This window comes from Takifugu flavidus, chromosome 4, assembly GCF_003711565.1.
Source record: "Takifugu flavidus isolate HTHZ2018 chromosome 4, ASM371156v2, whole genome shotgun sequence".
NCBI lineage: Eukaryota > Metazoa > Chordata > Actinopteri > Tetraodontiformes > Tetraodontidae > Takifugu > Takifugu flavidus.
In genome coordinates this window covers 4,735,638-4,756,967 of record NC_079523.1, presented here as the reverse complement: position 1 = coordinate 4,756,967, position 21,330 = coordinate 4,735,638, and the positions used below count along the sequence as shown (strand labels likewise).

At 48.0% G+C, this 21,330-nt stretch overlaps 5 protein-coding genes across 10 annotated transcripts; 3 read left to right on the top strand and 2 right to left on the bottom strand.

The window, feature by feature from the left end:
• Positions 1–819: 819 nt before the first annotated feature.
• On the bottom strand, positions 820–2,873 carry rfesd (Rieske (Fe-S) domain containing). 3 transcript variants are annotated; one of them, XM_057030909.1, is made up of 4 exons: positions 2,732–2,873; positions 1,967–2,140; positions 1,662–1,696; positions 820–1,489 (listed from the first exon to the last, which is right to left on the bottom strand). In XM_057030909.1, the coding sequence occupies exons 2-4, from the start codon at positions 2,121–2,123 to the stop codon at positions 1,205–1,207; spliced, it is 477 nt and encodes a 158-aa protein (XP_056886889.1). In that variant the 5' UTR covers positions 2,124–2,140; positions 2,732–2,873; the 3' UTR covers positions 820–1,204. The 3 variants fall into 3 exon arrangements, with proteins under 3 accessions (XP_056886889.1, XP_056886890.1, XP_056886892.1); XM_057030910.1 differs by having other exon boundaries at positions 1,967–2,137; positions 2,732–2,869; XM_057030912.1 differs by having other exon boundaries at positions 1,967–2,162; positions 2,732–2,793.
• A 515-nt stretch (positions 2,874–3,388) lies between these two features.
• On the top strand, positions 3,389–4,878 carry nudt2 (nudix (nucleoside diphosphate linked moiety X)-type motif 2). Its single transcript, XM_057030576.1, has 3 exons — positions 3,389–3,506; positions 4,057–4,187; positions 4,263–4,878. The coding sequence occupies exons 2-3, from the start codon at positions 4,061–4,063 to the stop codon at positions 4,583–4,585; spliced, it is 450 nt and encodes a 149-aa protein (XP_056886556.1). The 5' UTR covers positions 3,389–3,506; positions 4,057–4,060; the 3' UTR covers positions 4,586–4,878.
• Positions 4,879–5,728: 850 nt separating this feature from the next.
• ube2r2 (ubiquitin-conjugating enzyme E2R 2) lies at positions 5,729–11,464 on the bottom strand. Of its 4 annotated transcripts, XR_008950148.1 has the most exons (8): positions 10,887–11,464; positions 10,407–10,602; positions 9,218–9,304; positions 8,981–9,078; positions 8,481–8,615; positions 7,805–8,407; positions 7,643–7,738; positions 5,729–7,433 (listed from the first exon to the last, which is right to left on the bottom strand). XR_008950148.1 is itself a non-coding variant. In XM_057030575.1 (6 exons), exons 2-6 carry the CDS (start codon positions 10,581–10,583, stop codon positions 8,122–8,124), a joined length of 783 nt encoding a protein of 260 aa, XP_056886555.1. In that variant the 5' UTR covers positions 10,584–10,602; positions 10,887–11,464; the 3' UTR covers positions 5,729–8,121. The 4 variants fall into 4 exon arrangements, 1 of the variants encoding a protein (XP_056886555.1); XR_008950146.1 differs by having other exon boundaries at positions 7,643–8,407; XR_008950147.1 differs by having other exon boundaries at positions 5,729–7,738.
• Positions 11,465–11,815: 351 nt separating this feature from the next.
• Positions 11,816–15,838, top strand: ubap1 (ubiquitin associated protein 1). Its single transcript, XM_057030566.1, has 7 exons — positions 11,816–11,993; positions 12,778–12,824; positions 12,936–13,060; positions 13,311–14,120; positions 14,195–14,353; positions 14,430–14,531; positions 14,637–15,838. The coding sequence occupies exons 2-7, from the start codon at positions 12,785–12,787 to the stop codon at positions 14,775–14,777; spliced, it is 1,377 nt and encodes a 458-aa protein (XP_056886546.1). The 5' UTR covers positions 11,816–11,993; positions 12,778–12,784; the 3' UTR covers positions 14,778–15,838.
• A 592-nt stretch (positions 15,839–16,430) lies between these two features.
• dcaf12 (DDB1 and CUL4 associated factor 12) lies at positions 16,431–21,309 on the top strand. Its single transcript, XM_057030565.1, has 9 exons — positions 16,431–16,832; positions 17,730–18,020; positions 18,141–18,419; positions 18,535–18,595; positions 18,766–18,959; positions 19,047–19,112; positions 19,235–19,397; positions 19,636–19,814; positions 19,886–21,309. The coding sequence occupies exons 1-9, from the start codon at positions 16,773–16,775 to the stop codon at positions 20,042–20,044; spliced, it is 1,452 nt and encodes a 483-aa protein (XP_056886545.1). The 5' UTR covers positions 16,431–16,772; the 3' UTR covers positions 20,045–21,309.
• The last annotated feature ends 21 nt before the right edge of the window (positions 21,310–21,330 follow it).

Genomic DNA, 21,330 nt, shown 5'->3' with positions numbered 1-21,330 from the left:
AGAGAGAGGGGAGAAAAGAGAGAGAGCAGAGGTTAAGAGAGAGAGAAAGGGGAGAGACTGACAGAGAGAGAAAGCGGTAACTGACTCAGCAACACACACACACACACACACACACACCACACACCACACACCACACACACACACACCACACACACACACGCACACACACACACACACACACACACACACACACACACACACACACAGTTAGAGAATGTCAGTTTTACACCTTGTTGCCTCAGTATAATGAATGCGGCACGCGTGCAAATCACTTCCGGCTCGTAACTCACTGAGGCGCGCGGTGCAGCGTAGAGTTAGAGGCAATGTTTACGGCAACAACAGCAACAACAACAATAATAATAATAATAATCTGATATAATTATTTTGATTGTCATTTTTAATCAAAGTCACGTGATGTGTCTCATTTACACAGTTATTGGTGTTAGTTTCCAGTTATGACCATTATACAAGTGTCACATGAGATTTATGGTTTGTTCTTCTGGTCCAAATAGTGCGAACTTCTGAATAAACACTGATTATTTAGGATGAAATAAAACACTGGAAAACCTTATTTCTGCTCTGGTAAAAGTGCCCCAAACTGTACTTAACAGTTTCTCAGAATGGACTCATTTACTTAATTAACTTGATATGCTGCAAAGAGCACATGACGGCCTCCCCCTTATGGCAGTATCTGAATGAATATTAATTCATGTGTGATCAAACGCTGCACACGTGTTTATATCCTGTGTGTGTCCCGTGATGGTCGGGTGACCTGTAAACTAGACAGTCCGTCCTTAAAATCCAGCCACGACAGGGACATTCTGGGTAATTCAGCTTTATTTTCAGCTTCATTTTTAACACTTTCTGCTCAGTGGCCTCTTTTCTTTTCTCCTTTTTAAAAAAAAAAAAGTGACAGGAAACAATGAGCCATGCAAACGCTGTGGTCTGTGTCCTGAGTTTATCCTGCATCTGCCCCTTAAGGACATCGTGGAGCGTCATAAATCTTCTTACTCCCTCGATTCACTCGCTGCTCAAATGACAGATGACTAATATTGAAATGCACCGTTTGGTTTGAGGAGAAAGATGTTTGGGTGTTTATTTGAGACGGCATAACTGGAAAAACAAGGGAGAGGCTTATATCACATCATTTCCTGAGGTAGCTACTGGGGGAGGCTCAGAGGAAGCAGGGAGACAGCTCAGTCCCTCAGGATGCTTTCTCCTGCGCTGCAGCTTTGGCCCTCCTCTCTTTGCCTACTTCCCCCTGGTAGTAGTCCGACTCGATGTAGCACCTGTCGTCAGAGAGCGTGATGTAGACGTCCCCGTTGGTCTCGGTGACGGCGTGGACCCGCTGCTTCACCCCCTTGGTGTACCATTTGGCCACAGGTGGTTTGACCGTGGTGTCAGAGCCCTTGAACATTCCCTCCCCTTCGGCCAGAGAGATCTTGTACTTGTGTTTTGGACAGGTGATGCACAGCCTGCTGCCAAGTTCCTGCCAGGGGGTTGAAATGAAGCAGGTCAACGACCTCTTGTAGACTCGCTGTAGGTCAGCGAGGCCTCTGTGTATTAGCAGACTAAATTAATGTGGTTTGACATCATTATGACAGCAGCACTTGTGTTTGCGTTGAGTAAGAGCTGGTTTTTCCCCACACGTGTGAACTCACCTCAATGTCTCCATTCTGCAGGTTTCCCCCAGAATCTGTGGAGGCAACAGAGGGGCCTGACATCAATCTGATGACCTTCTTATTGTTGTTGTTATTATTATTAGAGGAACAATGAAGGGCAGCACTGAATGTGAGGACGGTTCTAATGTTGTGACTGACAGGTGGAACGTTCCATTCCTGTCAGCCACTAGGGGCCAGAAAAGAAAGCATGTCATGGCAGAGGTGACCTTTGACCTTTTGGCTATAACAAGGCAAATAGATTTACATTTTATTGAATGGCATTAATAGGAAATGTCAGAACTTACGGTAGCAATAACAGTCCAGAGCGTAGAAGACTCCTTGGTGGTGGAGGACCAGTATATCCCGGCCTCCTACTGTTATAAGAGTGCGCTTTGCTTCAATTAGTTCATCTTTCTTCCCCACAAAATGAGGACCTCTTCTGGGCTGCTCTTCCTCCTCCATGTGTGCAAGGATCGCTGCTGAGAAGGCAGCACAAAAATCCTTTCAAAAAAGGTTTATTTTTAACAACCTACAACCACAGCTGAGTATAAAATGAGTCAGAAATGGCCTGTAGGCTACGTGTAGTTCAGGAACTGCTCTGTGTTTTCAGGTGAGAAGATACATTTAAATCGTTCGAGTGTGGTTTTGGGATTTATTTTCCTTGGGATTATCTTTTGCCTTCTGTCACAGATTCCAGCATAAATTAAATCCCCGACTTCAGAACATTGAGATTAAAGAATCAAAGCAGCACCATTTGTAACGGACACCAAATACACTAAAAAAGGAAGATGCGAGAGACTGCAGTCATGCATCCAAGGCTAATCCGTGTGACAGTCAGTATGTAGTGAAAATATCTGGGTGAAAGTATGATTCAGTCTACAGCAGAATGGAATAATGAGCTCTTTTGATCAGGCTGAGTAAGCACAGTGGTAGTAACAGTGAAGGTCACATGACCGGAGGCTATGCATGTTCAAAATAACCGTTCAGCTCACTAAAATATAACATTTCCTCAGGAAACTTAGCTCCTTCAGGAAGATTTCTGCCTTAAAGTTGATAGAAAATATTTTTACCTTCAGAGTCTGCAGCGATGTGGCCGTGTGAATAGGCTGAGCCCCAATGTGGACAAATTAGCTTTGGTGGAACGGAGGAGTCCTCTTTTATTATCTTCACACACAAGCTGTCTGCAGTTGGTGCCACACTTGGTACATCCCTTATCTGCCCCCCTCAGACACAACAGCTCTTTGATCGGTACAAAAGAAAAATAAATGAATAATAAACATTCCCAATAAAATATCATTTAAATTTTGCTTTTAATATTGGATTCTACCCGACCCTCTCAGGTAATTCTATTTCCAATTCATACAATGATCATCATCTTAGAAATAAACAAATAAATAAATAGATGAAGCCAGCTTATTGTATTCTGCGAGTTCTATTTTGTACACTTTTTACAGTCAGGATCCAGACCCCCAACCTGCCCCCCAATATTCACAGTACCGATGTATGTCGTTGTCATTAAACAATAATCAAATAATCTTAATGGAATTTTTTTACTATGAATTTTTTACTGTTAAAGCCCAGAAACGTCATATTATTGTGTCGCTACATAGTTTTATTATATTTCATCTAAAATAAATAGTAGACTCTAAGCATTGCAGTTACCATCACCGACCGCAGAGTGGCGGTGTGATACATTATAGTTTGCTACCACCGAATAAACTCAAAGAAGAAGAACTGAGAGTGGGCGGGGAGAATACGGTATAAAAAGGTTTAGCCGCCGGAGCTCATAACTCCATGGAAGTTGTCTGATCAATGAACTAATAAAACCCTTTGACTTTTTAGCAAGTAAGTAAAGTACATTTTTAAGGTTTTGCCTCACGATTGACAAGTTTTATCAAAATGTGTAGCTTCAGTTCATGCCTTTTCCATATGGTCGCAGAGCGGAGAAACAGCTGCACCGACAATAATTAGCAGTGGTTCCATTTCAATCTCCTCGTTTTGTTTAATTTCTGGGTAATGGTTCAGTGTAAACCTGCAAAACCTGTCGCAGAACAAGCACATTTACACCTTGTGGTTTATTAACCTTGATTATTTTGGCGAAATGTGCTGTTATACTAACCCTAAATATTCAGATTGGTACTAATATGTTTTGCCTCAGAACATAAAAGAACATTGTGAAGGTCCATTATTGAGAAACTATTGCACTAAAGTCTTGCAAAGACTTCTTTAAGACAACATTTTGTTACTGTGTTGTTAAAATGTCACGCACTATAATCATTAACCACAGAGTTAATATTGTGGACTTTTGCAATGCACAATAGTTAATAATAGGTCATAATATGGTATTAAGATTAAGATTAACTTTATTCATCCTGTATATCTGGTGGTTCTGCAGTAAGATGGCCGTCCGTGCTTGTGGCCTCATCGTGTTCCGTCTTCTGGCCAACTGTGTTCCCCCGAAGGACAACATCGAGTACCTGCTTCTACAGACCTCTTACGGAAAACACCACTGGACTCCACCCAAAGGTCTTTGTAACTTCAACACACTTTGATTATCCAGCTACTGTGTTGTAAATACGATGTCTCCTACTTCCTCCTCAGGCCACGTGGATCCAGGCGAGGATGACCTCACCACTGCTCTCAGAGAGACCCAGGAGGAGGCCGGGCTGACGGCCGAGCACCTGCGGGTCATTGACGGTTTTGTGCAGCAGCTGCGCTATGAGGTACAAGGCAAACCCAAAGAAGTGCTGTACTGGCTGGCCGAGCTGAGAGACCCGGAGACGGAGCTCACCTTGTCTGATGAGCACCAGGACTACCGCTGGGCCCGGCTGGAGGACGCTTGCTCTCTGGCTCAGTACAAAGACATGCAGGACACGCTGAGAGCTGCACACCAGTACTTGGAGACGTGGAAGCACAAACAGTGAGAGGTTGTTTTTTTTTTAAAATTGAGTGGCTGACTCAAATGTAAATGGCAGTTTGGATCATATGCTAGGCAACACGTTTTAATGATTGAAAATATATGAATTGTTAAAATTAGTGGCATTTAGTGTCTGTCACTTTCTTTTAACTTGGAGAATTTGGCGAGCAACCAGTGTAATATTTGTGTATTTTTCTCTTCTTACCCACTGTAAAATCCGTCATAAATACTGTAGGTATCATTCACTGGATGATAAAAGTACATTTGAAGGGTTTTCATTAATGCCCGAGAACCTGATAACTCGTTTTTCCACTGTCAAATTCTTTCTAAATATTAGTTAGTTAACGAAATGTGATAAAATAAACGGGTTGCATTAAAGTTTCGACAAATATGAATTACGCCAGAGGCCGCATGAAACCTTAATGATTTAGAACATTACGGTTCATCGATGCAGGGACGCTGGTTTACTCGAGCAGTAACCCGATGTGTCCACCAGATGGAGACAAACACCATTATGACCACCGGACGGGCGCTAGTTCCACCACGTTTCCTCTTAAAGATTTAGTTTCGGTGGCCTAATTTAGTTGAAGTACAGAAAGTTAATAACGTGCTGAGTCGTTGCTTGACACTTGCAATTACCCATGATGCCCTTCTGAACCGTTATTGTAAAAGTATCCCTCTGGAGGCAAGATTTTATGAATTAACAATATTCTAATAAAACATGCAGTGGCTTCAGCAAGCATCTGCAAATGTCTGAGCCTAATTTCTTGTGAAATTAGTGCGGCTGCTTAAATTAATCCGTGAGCAATTTTAAAGTTTGATGGCACAGCCACTTTTCTTTAATGTCAAGTATGAGCAGAGCGTTCTTATCCACAAGCCTCATTAACATCCCAACACAGACTTGTTTTAATAGCTTCTGCTAAAGGGAAGAATAATATTCCCTCACATATGTGAGAGGATTTAAATTAAAATGTCAGTCTTCACAGACCAGCGTTTTAATGGCAGTAAACAAACATGGTTGTAAAACAATAGCATCATTTTCAGTGTGAAAGGTTGTCAAACTGATATACCCTCCATCTTCTTGATGAGTGAAGCTAATAATATTGGAAAATAATCTTTATGCATCACATAATAACAGCCAATAGCTGAATAACAGGCTTCAAAGACAGATTTTATTTTAAATGTTTTTTTTCTTTCCATTTTTAACCACAATAACTGTATATCGCCTATTATTTTAGCTTCAACCCAGCTGGCTGTGTTTTCTGTGGCCATAGCAACAGACATCAAAGCCATATTGCAAACAAATGCAACAAAGCGTGTTTTTTTTGTTTTCCTATTTTGTACAATGCAAACGTTATGAGCTTTCGGACCCCGTCGCCACGAACACAAAATCATAAAGGGGGAGACGTTACGTGACATCAGGGGGCGGAGCCACGTTTGGGCGGCACCGTGGAGAAACGGCGAGCTCAGTACGCGTGGGACTATAATGTGACATGTACGCACACGCTCGGACGCAGATGAGATGATTTACCCCGTCTGTGAGGACAATGGGCACAAAATGTGAAAACAAAAAAGGTTTTACGGCCAACTTTGAGAATAAGTCAGGACTGACTTTTTTCCACCATAAAAAGGTCAATTTTTAATAAGAAACCGAGTTTAAAGCTTTAAGTATCTCTCAGTAGACAGCGAGGGATCTGCAAAGCCAAGGTTTTACTAAAAGTTGATTCTGATCAAGAAATTGAAACATTCCGTGGAATATTTTCCTTCTTGCAGAGTTAGAAAGACTTGACTTGGCTCTCGTGTGACTGGTTAACAGGAAGCTGCAGCCAGCAGCTGGTTAGACTGGAAACACCCAGGCAAAACTCTACATTTGTGCAATGCTAAGCTAGCCAGCTGCTACCTGCTGGTTCACTGTGGGGGGATTCATATATATGTGCTACTGTACAACATTCACAGCAAAGTGAGCACATTTAACAACTCTTCATAGCTGTCGATAAGCAGACGCCAGATTGTTAAATTTCATGGATGATTTGTTCTCTACACTGAAGATTGGCAAAAAAAAAGGAGTTAAATCAACAAAAGTAGAGAAATGCTGCCAACTGTCCACTTCCTGTTGTGCCTTGGTATAAAATCCATTTCAGGTCCAATCCAAGGGTGGATTTCCTCTTTCCGCCCTCAACAGAATCCGGTCTCTGTCAGCGTCCAGAGCCGATATCGGGCTCCTTTGGCTTCAAATTGAATTCCAACAGTGTCTTTGAGGGTTCGTTCACACAATCACGTGCATCGACCCTCCCCGGGTCCGTTGCGTTGCGTTCAGGGTCACTCTCAGAGCGACGTCCTTGTCAGCCAGGACCCGGGGGCTCGGTTCCAGAAACACTCGAACCCAAAAACACATCGGAGTTGTGGCTGAAGTCTGAGGCGGTCCCAGAGACACGGCAGCACACAACAGGCAGGCAGTCAGGTTCAGTCACACGCACACGTGTCCCCAAGCTGCATGTTGGCTTCATCACCTTCAACCAACACGGTCTGGGTGGGGCCGCGAAGATCATGCTGATTATCTGGGTGGGGGGGCCCGGGTGGGGGGGGCCCTACAGGTGCTTTCTGTCCTGTGGTGGAAAATAAAACGGACAAAAACCAGAAATGGAGTAAAGAAACAGGTGCAGAGTGTGTCGGCCCGGTTCCCCCCGTCCACAGAGGCCCTGAGGTTTACGAGGCACCCCCCCAGATCGGGGGTCGCCGCTCCGAGGGACGGCTGGGGAGCAGCGTCGAAGTTCTCTTCAACGTCTGACTGCATCAGCGGACAATCCGGGGCTGAAAGGTGGACCGAGCAGAACCAGATAACCGCCTGCTCGGGCCTCCCCAGGAGATGCCAGGAACCACATGAAAGAGGACAAATTAACTTCAAAGAAAATAAATATGAAGGAAAAAAAGCTCTGCAATAACAGGTGGAAGCGGACCGGGCCAGAGACCCAGCCCGCTCCAGTGGGTTCAGGGGACACCAGAAAGACTGTTTCATCATTCTAAAGGCTGCTTGGAGAGATTTTAAAGCCTTTAGAAGCGATACCTGTGGGTGAGATGACCGCCTTCAGGATGATAAATATGGAGCAACAACACAAGTGGATCCATCAGTACTGGTGTCTCATCCTCTGGCCCTCGAACCCTTCAAAAAACCCCGTTAGTTTAAAAAGAAAAGGCTGCAGCAGCGGTTGAGCATACAGCTACCAACCAAAGGGTGAAACCCACACCGGAGCCTCTGAATGGGAACACTGGGGCCCAGTTAGCGTTTCCTGTCAAGCACCTGAAACCAGTCTGAGTGCAAGCTGCAATTAAGGCAAACGGTGGAAACTCCAAATTCCGACAGCACTTGAACACACCGTGGACAGCCTCAAATCAGATGTGTTTAATAAATGATGGAACCTTTTTGTTGGCAGTAGATCTTTGATCTGACTGTATGTGTAAACACACACGCACGCGCGCACGCACACACACACACACACACGAAAGAGGAAAAGTGGGAGCTTTTCAGCAGCGAGGAGTCGTCCGTCATGATTCCTCGTTGCCAGAGTCGTCCTGGTCATCGTAACACCTGGTGGACATCCCGCCGTCCTCCACGCCGCTGAAGCCGCCGGCCTCGCCGACGGACTCCAGCTCGCTGTCGTCGTCCTCCTCGTCCTCCTGCTCCATGTCGTCGTCGTACAGGTCGTCGTAGAGGAGGTCCGAGCTGCTGTCCTGGGAGGGGACCCGGGTCTGGACGCAGTACTCCGCCAGAGTGGTCGGCACCTTGACTCCGTCGCGCTCCGCCTCGGCCGCCGTCGACAGCACCTGCTTCCTGCGGGACAGCGGCGAAGACCGTGACGATTCCGTGAATGGGACGGGGTGCGACCGCAGCCCGGGAGCGTTACCTGATGATCTCCGCGTACTCCTTGTCTTTGCCTTTGCTGTCCCTCCATTTGCGGAACATGACGGACGCGTCCACGTTGGCCGGCGAGAAGGTGTTGGGCTCGTTGAGCAGAGAGATCACGCTGAGGAGGATCGTCCTGACCACGGAGACGGAGACACTCAAACATCAGGACCGCAGTCGAGAATTAATGGTAAATAATATCGTAGTGCTATTAGTATACAGTAAATAATAAAGGTAAATAACATTGGCAGATGGTCCACAGCGAGCGTTAAGGTGGACTTTGAATTACTCGTGTCACATGACCTGATGCGAAGCGTCAAGAGGGTAAAAAAAAAAAAAAGGCAGTACTTTCTGAGACGAGATCAATCCAGCATCAATCTCCTATGGACAGCTCCCCTCACCCACCAGTGTATCCATGGCAACGCACCAACATGTCTAAAAGACCTGCTTACCCTGAATTCAACTGTGGGGGTAAAGAAAAGGAAGTTAGGAGGAGCTAACCTGACGTTCTGGGTGGGGTTCCACCTTTCGGAGGGAAGCTCCCCGCTCTGGGGGTCGTCCACCGGCGGGTGCAGGATGGAGATGCACACATCTCCGTTCTGAAACCATCAACAAAGTTCGGACTTTAATGAGAGCCTTTGCTACGAATTGTTCCGTTACTCTTCTGTTTCTATCCTGACGGAGCTCTCCTCAGGAACCTGTTCTGCTACTCCACATATACTATAGAGGATCTTTTACCTCGTAGATGTTAGGATGCCACATCTTGGTGAGGAAGCGGAAGGTTGGCGGCGAGTACGGGTAGTCCACCGGGAATTTGATGTGAGCCTGAGATGAGACAGTGACGTTATTAATCAGCACCGTCTGACATGGAGACAAACCTCTGCTGAGTCGCTCTGCTGTGGCTTTCGTCGCCCACTTCCTGTCTGAATCTGACGCACATCGACCCAAACCGACTGCTCTGCACCCTAGTTTGAATGTCATTACAACCCTTTGAGTCCTAAATAAATAAATAGTCTCAGAGTTACCTGTAGCTACATTTCCTGCTGAATATATGATGTCATGTTAGCAACACTGCTATCAGGGGCGTAAACAAAGGCAATCATCCGCTGTAAATGATTTCAACCTCTGACTGGCTTTAACTGAAAGTATAGAATTAATGACACGCTCATGTTTATCTTTAATCGTTAAGAAATGAGAAGAAGCTACAGATGTATTTAACGGCTTGGATGAGGCGTTTGTTGGTTTGGGTGTGTGTGAGAACCCTCAGTGAAATTCCTCTTGCTTAGATCATTGCTCCAAACTCGTCACAACATGAGTTGTGACGAGTTTGTGACGAGTTACTTTGACCTTGAACAATGTTACAGGAGAAGCGGCGCGAGACGTGACCGACACCGATCAGCTGCGAGAGCGTGCCGCAGCAGCACCTGCTGTGTTATTTTAGCATTCCTGGAAACTCACGACGTCATCCGCGTTGCCCCAATTTGAAGGCGGACTCACACTCGCGCTTCTTTTGTGGGTGTTTTAAAGAATAAGAAGCAGAAAAGAGAGGGAGATGGGTATCACAAAGTTTCTCCTCTCGGCTGTGCTGCCATTTATACTGGACCCGCAGCTAAAAATAGCCGACTGAAGCACAGCTATAATAAAAAGAGGCAGAGGGGATCGACGGGCAGAGCAGCGCGCGCGGTAGAAGCACCCGATCTGATCATGTTTTAACAAACTTCTTATTCAGAATGGGGGTGTTGGGAAAAAAAAGAGACACTGTTACATATTTTTTTGGCATACTCACAAACACTGACAGTTAAATTTGATTTAAAACCATATTCATAGCCATTCCTTTCATAACTTGGCTGGTATAATCTAACGGATAGAAACCAGGCCAACGCCTCCTGCGACGGCTCATTTGATTGATCTGTTAGATAAATCTCACCTTAAAGTAGCCTCCCTCGTACAGGGTGTTTGGGGGGCCGAAGATAGCCACCTGCCAGTTATAGAGGTCAGACTCAGTCACCAGAGTGATGCGGAAGCCTTCCAACGGCTGCTCCTGCAGGGACTTCAGCTCCATCATCAGGGCCTTCTGGGAACTAGGGGTCGCCTGGTGGGCCATGTTAATCCCACTTCTGACACTGGTAGAAAAGTGCAAAGACTTCATCTGCTACTGGTAAAATGCTACCTGATCTGCATTTAATGCACATCCCACTGCAATCTATCGACTTAAACAGTGCGGGCAGCAATCTTTCTGCAACCCTAATGGGGGAGAGAGGAGGCAAAAGCTGAGGAGATAACAGAGCTGCTGATAAACTCATGTCAAATATATAAGAACCATGGCCTCCAAAGCTAGCTAGGTCAGTTGTTCCCAGGCCCCTTTGCAAAAAAAAGTTAATAGCACCTAATAACGTGAAGTCTTTACCTCTGTCCTTGGACTTTAATGTGCACTGGCGTCTCTACAGCAGACAAACGGAAGGAAAAACCATTGGTGATCTGTGCTGCCCCGTTTATGTCTTGGGAAAGAGTGACAGGAGCAGTGGATTTCCTGCTAAAGCCTTTAGCTGCTCCCCGTGTTGTGTTTCCGAAATTCTTTGTGCGCCCCTGTTGACAGTTGACATGGAGCTAAAATCAGTGTGCGAGTCGCGGGCTCTTGCCTCCGATTTGGGGGCTCAAACGAGGATCCTCGTTGTCTCAGGCATCTCCCCGAGCTGCCGCTTCGATCCGAACCGCTGCTCAGCCCAGCGCCGCTTGTTTATGTTTGTTAATCAGCTCTAACTTCTCCCAACGCCAGCTAAGCCCCGCCGAGGAAACTTCGCCCGCAAAAGCAGCTCCGCTGGTCCCACGTCGGCTCCTCCCGGCCGCGGCGCGAGTGTCGGGTCGATGCGAGCGGACGGCCGCGGGGAAAAAAGACAGAAAGTGAGAGGTTTACACTCGCAAATACGGAGGATTCGATCGATTATTTTCCTCCCGTCGGCGCTTCCGGTTATCACTGCGCGTGTCTGCAAGACGTAGCGGACGTACGCGTCGGCACGCGACGTGCGCGCGCTCGACGACGAACATAAACTACATCTGCGCCTTTGAACTGTCCTGCGCATTTAACGCAATTATCTTGACTTCGATATAAAATGATCGAAAAAATATTCTTTATGCACCGACAGCAACAGGTAAGTTGACCACTGAATGGATAAATATGTATTGTTTTTTTGCATAACATTATTTTGATTGCTGATTAAAATATTCTAATTTGATTTTCACTTTTACCAAATCTCACAAATGTAAATTTCCAAATTTAAAAAAAAGGTTCTTTTGGAGTTTAAATCAGTGAAACAATATATCCCAACAAAACCCCAAAACGTACGTCGCGAGTAGCTTCGCGCATGCGCAGAAGTGATGTAGCAGATCAGGTTCCGGGTGCAGATCAGGCACTGACATTCATTAATTAAACCCGTCCACAAACTACTTTCGGTTTGAGTGTCGCCATAAGCAGAAGTCGTTTGGATTCTGACAGAAGAGGACGAGGCGGACACGGGTGAGGAGAGCGTGCGGTTCTTATGTTTGGTAATATTTTTAGGGGCGGTGGCAGAAGTGTGTAGCCAGAACGCTATAGCCAGGCCACTGGCGAAGCTAACTAAGCGTATTAGCATAAATGGTAGCGTTGTCCCATAAACAGCTGTAAATAAATGTTGAGTTTTGCTGTCATATATATATTTGATAGACCTTTGCATTCGGTCGATTCAACGAACTGATGTTATCTGGCACTTTATGGTTGTTGTTAAACGCTGTGAGTTAGCCAATAATCAACCAAAGCAATAGCCTAGCTTGTTGCCAATTAGCGATTGTTTCAACTTTAACAGTAATAGCTAATTAAATATGACCTACTTCAGGGTCTGTCTTTACAATGTTATAAACGCCCAGTGACAACGGTTATAAGTGGAAATTACGTAACCTCTGAAATCTTGGACTGTGGAGAAAAGGTAGCCTTTAGCGTCCTTTGGTAGAAAAAGGTTACATTAAGCTGTCCTTAAATTAGGTAGTACAACCAGTCTTTTCAAAAGACTACTAATACGATAAACTATGTCCAGTCTGATAAACATATTGTAATGGCTGGATCTTTTATTTAAAAAAAAAAAAAAAACGCGTAACAAATCTATTACACGCGCCTGGATCACAAGATCACTTCACTTTAGACTGCTTGAATATTCCACACGTAGATACACATTAGATTATCCAAGATGCAAATATATGTCAATAATCTCTCATTATTTTGTCAAATCCTCCCTTCTGCTGGTCCCTGGCTTTACATCTGTTTTCAGTTTCCTAATGGCTACGAGGAAGTCAGTGTCAGATGCGTACAACAATGGTGAGGATTCCTTGTTTCTGCTCTGTTTGAGGTGTTGTGAATGATGGCCTAATTATGCCTGTAGCTCTTTGTTTCTATCCGTGTTCCTACTCACTCTTTCATTTTATGCAGGACCCATCAGCTACCTTGATGACGTTCCCTTCAAGATCAACGACAAATTTCGCTGCCCGGCAAAAGTGGGGCTGCCTGTTGGGTTCTGTCCACCCGACTGCGTCTCCTTGCTGATGAACACACAGGTTCGTCAGATACAGCAGTGGTGTGTCTTCAGGGTGCTTATTTGCATTCTTTCTGAGAGGATAATGTTAAAACTGGTAACTATTTACCGATTTGGGACTAAACTCCTTTAGTCAGGAAAGAACTTGTGGCTTGAATACAGACGGATTTCATTTGAATTGTTTGTTGATCGTCAGGTGTGATGCTGGAGTTGTAATCGTAAATAAGGGTCTTAATGTTTTCATTTGTTAATCTGTCACCTGGTCCCAACAGTATGACTTTTCCTTGGAGAGACGAAGTGTGCGCTGGGGGGTTGAGCTGGCTGAGGCCCGGGCCGCCGAGGCCAGAGCTCAAGAGGCCAAGCAGGAGGCAGAGAGCAGGGCGTGTCCACAGGTCCAGGACACTGATGGTGGAGGAGGCCAGAAAGCGCCGCCTGCTGCTGAGGACCAGGATTTACTACCACCAGCGTTGAACCCTGTTTTGGCAGGCCTGAGCCACGACGCTATCCTCACCCCGCTGCCTGCCCCCAGCTTTGGCCCCAGGAAAGCACAACCTAGCACTCCCCAGCTGCACAGCCTCAACCTTGCAGACTTTGAGCGGGAAGAGGACCCGTTTGACAAGCTGGAGCTAAAAACCTTGGATGATAAAGAGGAGCTCAGGAACATTCTTCAGAGTCAAACGCAACCTCTACCGCCTCCTTCAGTATCGCCACCAGTGCTCCCCCAGAGCGGGTCAGCCTCCCGTGGCAGCAGCCCGTCCCCCCCCAGCGTCAGTACCAGCCTCCCAGCCAAACCTGGTTTTACCCATAAACCCAATGGGTTGGTTGCCTTGCTTGACATGGACAGTGCGGGACCCCCAGGACGAGCAGGGTTCGACGCAGATGATCGGCCGTGCAACATCCGCTCCCTGTCTTTTCCCAAGCTCTCGGATTCCGGCGACTCGGAGCCGCTGAGGTACAGCCCACTTCCTGTTCCCGTTCCCCGGAAGAACCTCCCCAACGGCAGCCCGTCATCCGTACCCAAGAACCAAATCATTGTTGTTCCAGAACCACCCAATAATACCAAGAGTGGTGCCCCAAAGCCGGTAAGCGTGACCTTTCACCTTTGTTTACCCGTTGTCAGTGGAAACCCTAAAACATGCTGTTGTTGCCACGCTAGACCAACCCAGGATCGGGGCCCACCGGCCTCCCCTGTGGCGGAGCGCTGCTCAGCATGACCCCCGCCGAGCAGCAGTGCGTGGAGACCCTCGTGGGCATGGGCTACTCTTATGAAGGGGTCTTACGGGCCATGCAAAGACAAGGGCAGAACGTGGAGCAGGTGCATGAAAAGAAAAGAAAACAGAAAGAGGGTTTCATGTCTGGAGGCCTAGAATGAGCATGTCTGTGTCTCTAAGGTGCTGGACTACCTCTTCCTCCATGGACGCCTGTGCGAGCGGGGCTTCGACGCAGGCGCGGTGGAGGAATGTTTAGAGATGTACCAGTGTTCGGAGGAAAAGGTTGGTACTGTGCCGCTGCCGTGCAGAGGTGGAGGCACGCTTCCATTTCGGACTTTATCCAGCTCCGTATGTCCAACACAGCCCGAGCTCTCTCCTCTCTCGCAGGCGCTGCAGTTTCTTCAGCTCATGTCCAGATTCGGGGAGATGGGATTCGAGCGGGACGCCATCAAGGAGGTGCTGCTGGTCCATAACAACGATCAAGACAAGGCTTTAGAGGACCTAATGGCTCGCGCCGCGGCGAGCTGAGTCCAGATGGGCAGCGACCCAAACGCCTCCCACTGCTGCCCAACGCACCCCTCTTTCCTCCCGCCCACCCTGATGGACTGTGCTGTGGCCGTGGAGGGGACAGCTGGGAGACGGTGGCGTTCCCCTCTGAGCTGACTCCATCTTTTGAGCGAAAGGGGTTCTGAACAGAACCCCACCTCACGGTTGTGTTTTCTTCTTCTTCAAAAAAATAACCCAAGGGTGCATTTAAGGAGGGGAGGAAGCTCTGTGGTGGGAAGCAGAAGGATTTGGGCCGAGGCTGCCTGGCGACGGCGCTTTGCTTCCACGGATACGGCAGGACCACAGAAGGTTTAGAACTTTTGAAGGTACCTAAGCCGCCATCTTCCATTGTTCAGAGACGTCCTGCTAAATGGTGGCGGAGACCGAGGCCGCGCCGGGGGCGCGTCTGCTCACTGAACCAACTAACATTTAAAGTAGAAACCAAACTATAATCACAAAAAGAGGCCTCGTGCTGCTCAGAGCAGCGGCTCACAGAGGCACCTGAGGTCTCTGCTTCTGTCTCACGCTCTCGCATCCATTTCTGTCTGTGGGTTTGGACGCTTCTTCGTGTCGAATCTAGATTCCAACACTTTTGCTTCCTCTTTACGGAACCGCTTTCTGGCTCCTTGATCACTTTCACGTAGAATGGAGGCGATACCACTGATGTGCTGTTTGGCCTGAACGGGAAAGGACGCAGAGAATCCTCACGAGAGGCTCTTGATACTAATTATGACATGGGGTCCGGGACACGTTGATCAGCTTTCATGTACCAGTGAAGACTGTCGAATGACGTGAGGCGTGTTGACAGCTGGCAGCCGTTTAGCTCCATAGGATCGGGAATAAGTGATGGTTCTGCAGCCACAACACGGTGCAATAAAGACGTTTCTAACGCGTGACTAATAACTGGCACTTTGAGCCTCGAGCTGGTGTTGGGAGAGGAGGGAAGGATCTCTAAGCCCGCTGGAAGCCTGGATAGGAAGGTCATGTATTCGAATTAATTTCAAAGCTCAACATGCGATTAAACATTTGATTTGGTGACTGTTTTTCCTGATGTGATGTGTCTTCCTGGTCGTGAGAATGCAGAACACCAGTAACACCAGCGGCCAGACACTCAGCCGCTGCTGTGCTCACCCGACAGCCTGACTCTTGCCTTGTTTCCTGGGTTTATAACCTACAATGGCCTTTGTTTCCTGGAGCGAGGGCTTCTCAGCCGCACTGACTGGAGGGAATTTATTCCAGCACATTCTGGGCCTCCGCCATGAGCGCCACCACGTTCCTGTCGCACGCCAGGGAGGGTTTGATGTATTTAATGCATCTGTTTGTCCACACATTATCAAAGAGCCACTAAAGAACCTCAGGGGGATTAATGGGATCGATCATTATCTCTGAAAGGCCTTAATGGGAATATGGCAAATACACTTTGGACACACTCATTTTAAGAGAACTGTAAATAAGAACGAACGCTGTTTTGTTTAAACTGGCCTCAATGTTATTGGAAGATCTAAACTCGACGTTAATCGCCACCTGTCTGAGCTTTTTATGACACTTTAAAGCCCCAACAGAAGCGCCACCTGAACGCTTTGTCGTGAACGAGCACGCAAGACGTCCGCGTTCACGTACGACCTTGTTTGTGTCGCCGTGGAGCGCGACTGCGGCTGCGCGCTGCTCCAAAGCCGTTGCTGACGCACCTCGACACGGGAAAGGGACATTAACCCTTTGACAATCGCCGGCGGTCCGTTCTCGCTCGGAGGGAACGTCTCACGGTAGTTTTCTTTTCGTTTTCCAAGCCAACGACGGGAGTTTCGCGGCAGCAGCGAGCAGCGACGCGCCGACCTCCGCCGTATGTGAGCCCTCTTCCCCATCGGCGGACACTGCTTGCGGGGGCAAGGAACATAACAGTATATCGCCATTATATGACCCAGTGTACAGCGTCGCTTTTACCCTCCATGTGGGTGAGGGAATTGTGTGTATCGGATTATGGCGAGAAAAACAGTTAGCAGGAAAAGGAAGGCAGAAGAGCCCAAGAACCAACAACAGGTAGGCGGAAACCGGTGCGGTTCCATATTAGCTAGCTAGTCAGTTAGCATCTGAGCATGCTAACTAGCTCTGGGCTAGCTGGATACGATTGCAAGACGCTCAGGTCTAAACAAATTTAAGGTTTTTCAAGTGCAGCATGCTACACCACACAATAATCGTGTATATGATAAATAGTTGGACGAGTGTTCCAAATGTTAACAGGTTATTTTCCCGTCTTTGAGTTAGAGCTCGAGTATGAGCACGGCCTTGGCCGACGGGAATTCGTTGTCATTTCGATTGCTAGGTCAATGTTAGCCGAGGCTAACTGAGGTTGTTGTTATTATTGGAAACACATAACACATAAAGGCTTATTAATTTCAAAAAGAAAAAGGTTTATTTTTTTATTGTGATTTATCACTCCTTCCGAAATGTTGGGAATAACTAAAAGCCGATTTTATATTGTGGCAAATAATTGTTATTGTAAAACCTTCGGCTAACGTTAGCTGTAACGTTAACCAACTGGCTAACTTAATAATAACAAACCGTGAACAGTTATCTAAATACAAAAATGCATAGATGTGATCGACGGAAAGCACTTAAAATTCAAATCCGAACCTGTCTATACATTTTTTTTAAAGCCCAGTAGTTGACACCACTCACAAAACCCAAATTCAACCCAAAATGGATTATCCCCATAATAATAAATCATTCTATGTAGGAGAATGTTTGTAGGCTTTGGTATTGAAAATCTTTTAAAGCAAAGCTGTTTTAACAAACCGTGATTATAATCAGAACAATTTTAGGTCACTTGGCCTGATTTAAAACCACAGGGGTAGCTCCAAGCTCCAACTCCAAACTCCACGTCATTTTTCACAACTTGGGCTGCCAAAATAAACTCCCTTTTCTCTTTTTCCTCAGCTGGGCTGGTGTCAGACACCACACAAGCGGAGTCGTCTTTCCTGTTCGTCGCGTCATGCCCAGCAGTGGTGGTGCAGCCGCCGCTCGGTGGTGTGGGCCCTCCGGGGACGGGAGTTCAGGCCCCAGCAGCAGCACGAGCTGAGGCTGGAGCGCAGCCTGCGCGGCTTCGCTGCCGGCAGGCTGCCGTGCATCCTCAAGGAGAGGGAGTTCTCTCTTGGGCGACTCAACAAGGTGTTTGCGTCCCAGTGGCTGAACCACAGGCAGGTGGTGTGTGGGACCAAGTGTAACACGGTGCGTGGTCCTGTTCAGGCCGCTGATCATGTTTTTTTTGTTCGTACGTAGCGGTTTTACCAGGTGCGTTCAGGCCGTTTCCTAAACCTCGTGGGTGTCCTTTGCTTTTTCTCCCCGCAGCTTTTTGTGGCCGATGTCCTGACGGGACAGATAACGCGCATCCCCATGTTGAAAGACAGGGAATGTCAAAGCGTGGACGCCGCGGTGGTCGGCGCAACAGTGGCCGCTCAGCGTTACCAATCTACAGTCGGCTCCCGTTCCCGGATGGACCAGCAGGGCTGCGGGATCCACGCCATTGAGCTGAACCCCTCCAGAACTTTGTTAGCCACCGGAGGAGACAACCCAAACAGCATAGCCATCTACCAGCTGCCCACCCTGGACCCCGTGTGCGTTGGAGACGTGAGTGGAGACCAGTAGGGTGCTTGACGTCCGGCGTGCTTCTTTGCTAACGGAGCGACTTGATGCTTTTGTCTGTAAACACGAGCGACGCATTTCAGCCTGCTTTGTTTTCCAGGATGGACACAATGACTGGATCTTCTCCATCGCGTGGATCAGCGACAACATGGCGGTCTCAGGTAAATAAAGCCGGATTTGTGAAGCGTTGTGAATGAAAACTGCTGCGCGAGCATTGTGAAGGAGGCAGCGCCGCCAGCGCGGCGGCACTTGTCTCTGTGTGATCCCCCCGGGCGGCCTTTACAGGGAGGCGCAGTGACCCAACACTTGCTGTGTGTGTGGGCATTCGCAGGGTCCAGAGACGGTTCCATGGGCCTGTGGGAGGTGACAGAGGAGGTTCTGAGCCAGACGGCTCACGCTCAGAGCGAGGAGTCGATGCCCTCCTACGCCCACATTTCTTACCGTGCACTTAAGGACATCCCAAAGGAGTACACCAACCCGTACAACTGTAAAGTTCGTGCTTTGGCCTTCAACAACAACCACAAAGTGAGCTTTTCTATCTCCTGCTCGTGTTTTCTGGTGTTGGTGGTTCATCACATCACTCTGCTCTCTGCATCCCTCCGTTATCTCCAGGAACTGGGCGCCGTGTCCTTGGACGGCTATTTCCACCTCTGGAAAGCTGAAAACAACCTTTGCAAGGTGAAACCAGGCCCTCTGAAAACTCTGCGGCTTCTTTTCCAGCTGTTCCGCGCCGGCTGAAACCAAACCGCTGCGTTCAGACGCGACAGTTAATCCCCAGTTTCGGTGTCTTTTTCCGCCAGCTTCTGTCCACTAAGCTGCCTCACTGCAAAGAGAACGTGTGTCTGGCCTACGGGCAGGACTGGTCGGTGTACGCCGTCGGCTCGCAGTCCCACGTGTCCTTCCTGGATCCTCGGCAGCCGGCGCACACCATCAAGTCTGTCAGCTCCAGGGAGAGAGGAAGTGGTGAGTGATCACAGCTGCTGCTTAGCTGGCGTCTCTGTCGAAAGGCTCATTCCTGTTTCAGCCAGCAGGGGGCGTCAGATCCCTCTTGTGCTCAAACAGACATTTATCCCCCCTTGTTAGCGCTGATGACAGATGTTCACGGCTGTTACCTCTTCAGTAGCAAATCTGAGGAGTTTCAGTAAATTCTCGTTCAGTTTGAGGTTGTTGTCCCACAAAGACGGTGTGTTTCTGTGCTCAGGGATCCGTTCGGTGAGCTTCTACGAGCACATAGTGACGGTGGGCACTGGCCTCGGCTCTCTGCTCTTCTATGACATCCGTGCCCAGAGATTCCTGGAGAAGCCTTTGAATCTCACTGGCGGTTACCGGAAGTGTCCGGGAGAAGGCATCCTGAAGCTGACGACGGGGAAAGGCTGGGTGGTACGCTGCCCTCGCCACCTTCCGCCCGCCGCCGCTCCTCTTCCAGCTGCTAACCTCTGCTTTGCTTTCAGAATCACGACGAGACGTGGAGGAGTTACTTCTCGGACGTCCATTCCTTCCCCAACGCGGTCTACACGCACTGCTACGACGACTCCGGCACCAAGCTGTTCGTGGCGGGCGGGCCGCTGTGTTCCGGCCTCCACGGGAACTACGCAGGGCTGTGGAGCTAGTCTCCCGTTTCTGTCCTCCATCTTTGTCCATCCGGTCCCTCCATCCTCACCAGGTCCAGGCGACGCCACTGTCCAGCTCATTTAACGGTCCCTCGTGGACTCGGGAGCGCGACCTGGACCCCCACCCTGCCAGCTTTGAATATCGTCACCGTGTGTTTTCGTGCCCGCCGCTCTCGTCTCTTTTCCTCCTCCGACCTCGCTGCTCAGTTTTTATATCCAAATGTACAGATCTATTAAGGACCTGCGTATATTTTCTCTCCAAAGCTGCAGAATCTGCCACACGAACTCAACAGTTTTCAGAAACGCAATGAAGTCGAACCATTAAAACATTCAGTCCTACGGTTACACCTGCACCGCCAGGAGGCGGCGCCGAGCGCCTGTTCATCCCACCTGAAACGGACGGCAGAATAATGGAAGGAGGATGACTGAAAGACACTGAAACGGCCCCCGATCACAGAGGGAACGCAAGCAAGACGCCGACCGGAGCCGGACGTTACTGACGAGATGAAGTGGAAACGTGGCGGGCGGAGCGGCGCCGCTGCCCCCGGGGCGGAGCGGCGTCATTACCCCCGGGATGGAGCAGCCTGCAGTAACCTGGCTCTGACTTTACCTGTGGACTCTGATTGTACGTGCACACCCCTGCTAAGACTATTAGCAGTTACCTGTATTTATTTTCTCCTCTGACACGTTTCACGCTCGTCTCCCCACTCGTGGGTGTCACAGGAGCCCCCCCAGCATCCCTGCAGTGCATTAATCATTACCCATGATTGATGGACAAGGAGATCTGCTTCCTGTCCACAGTTCCACACTGCAGGCACAGTTGTTGACCCCCCCACCCCCCTTTTATATAAGTAGTGATCCTGCACCTTGTTTGCTGGCGGCGTCGATCCACTCGAGCTTTCCTCAAGTCTTTCTGTGAAAGGCTGTCGCCATCATCGCTCTCCCGCACTGCACATTCCTAATAATGAAACTGTAGCCCAATTACAACTACAAATTGAATCAACCAACACTTTTAGAAGTGTGTTTTATATATGTGTGTATATGTATGTGTGAAATTATACATAAAATACAAGTTGCATACATTTTTATGTGTGTGAGGAAGCGTGTGGGTAGTTCTGTCTGCTCTTTTTTTATTTTGTACATGCCTCATGAATGTTTTTACGATGACAGAACCCGGGGATATTGTAAGATACACATAAACATCTGGAAACCAAGCTATGAAATCTTTAAGAGTAAATAAAATAAAATGTAATGTATATTATTGAGTGCGTGTCACGAAGGCGTTT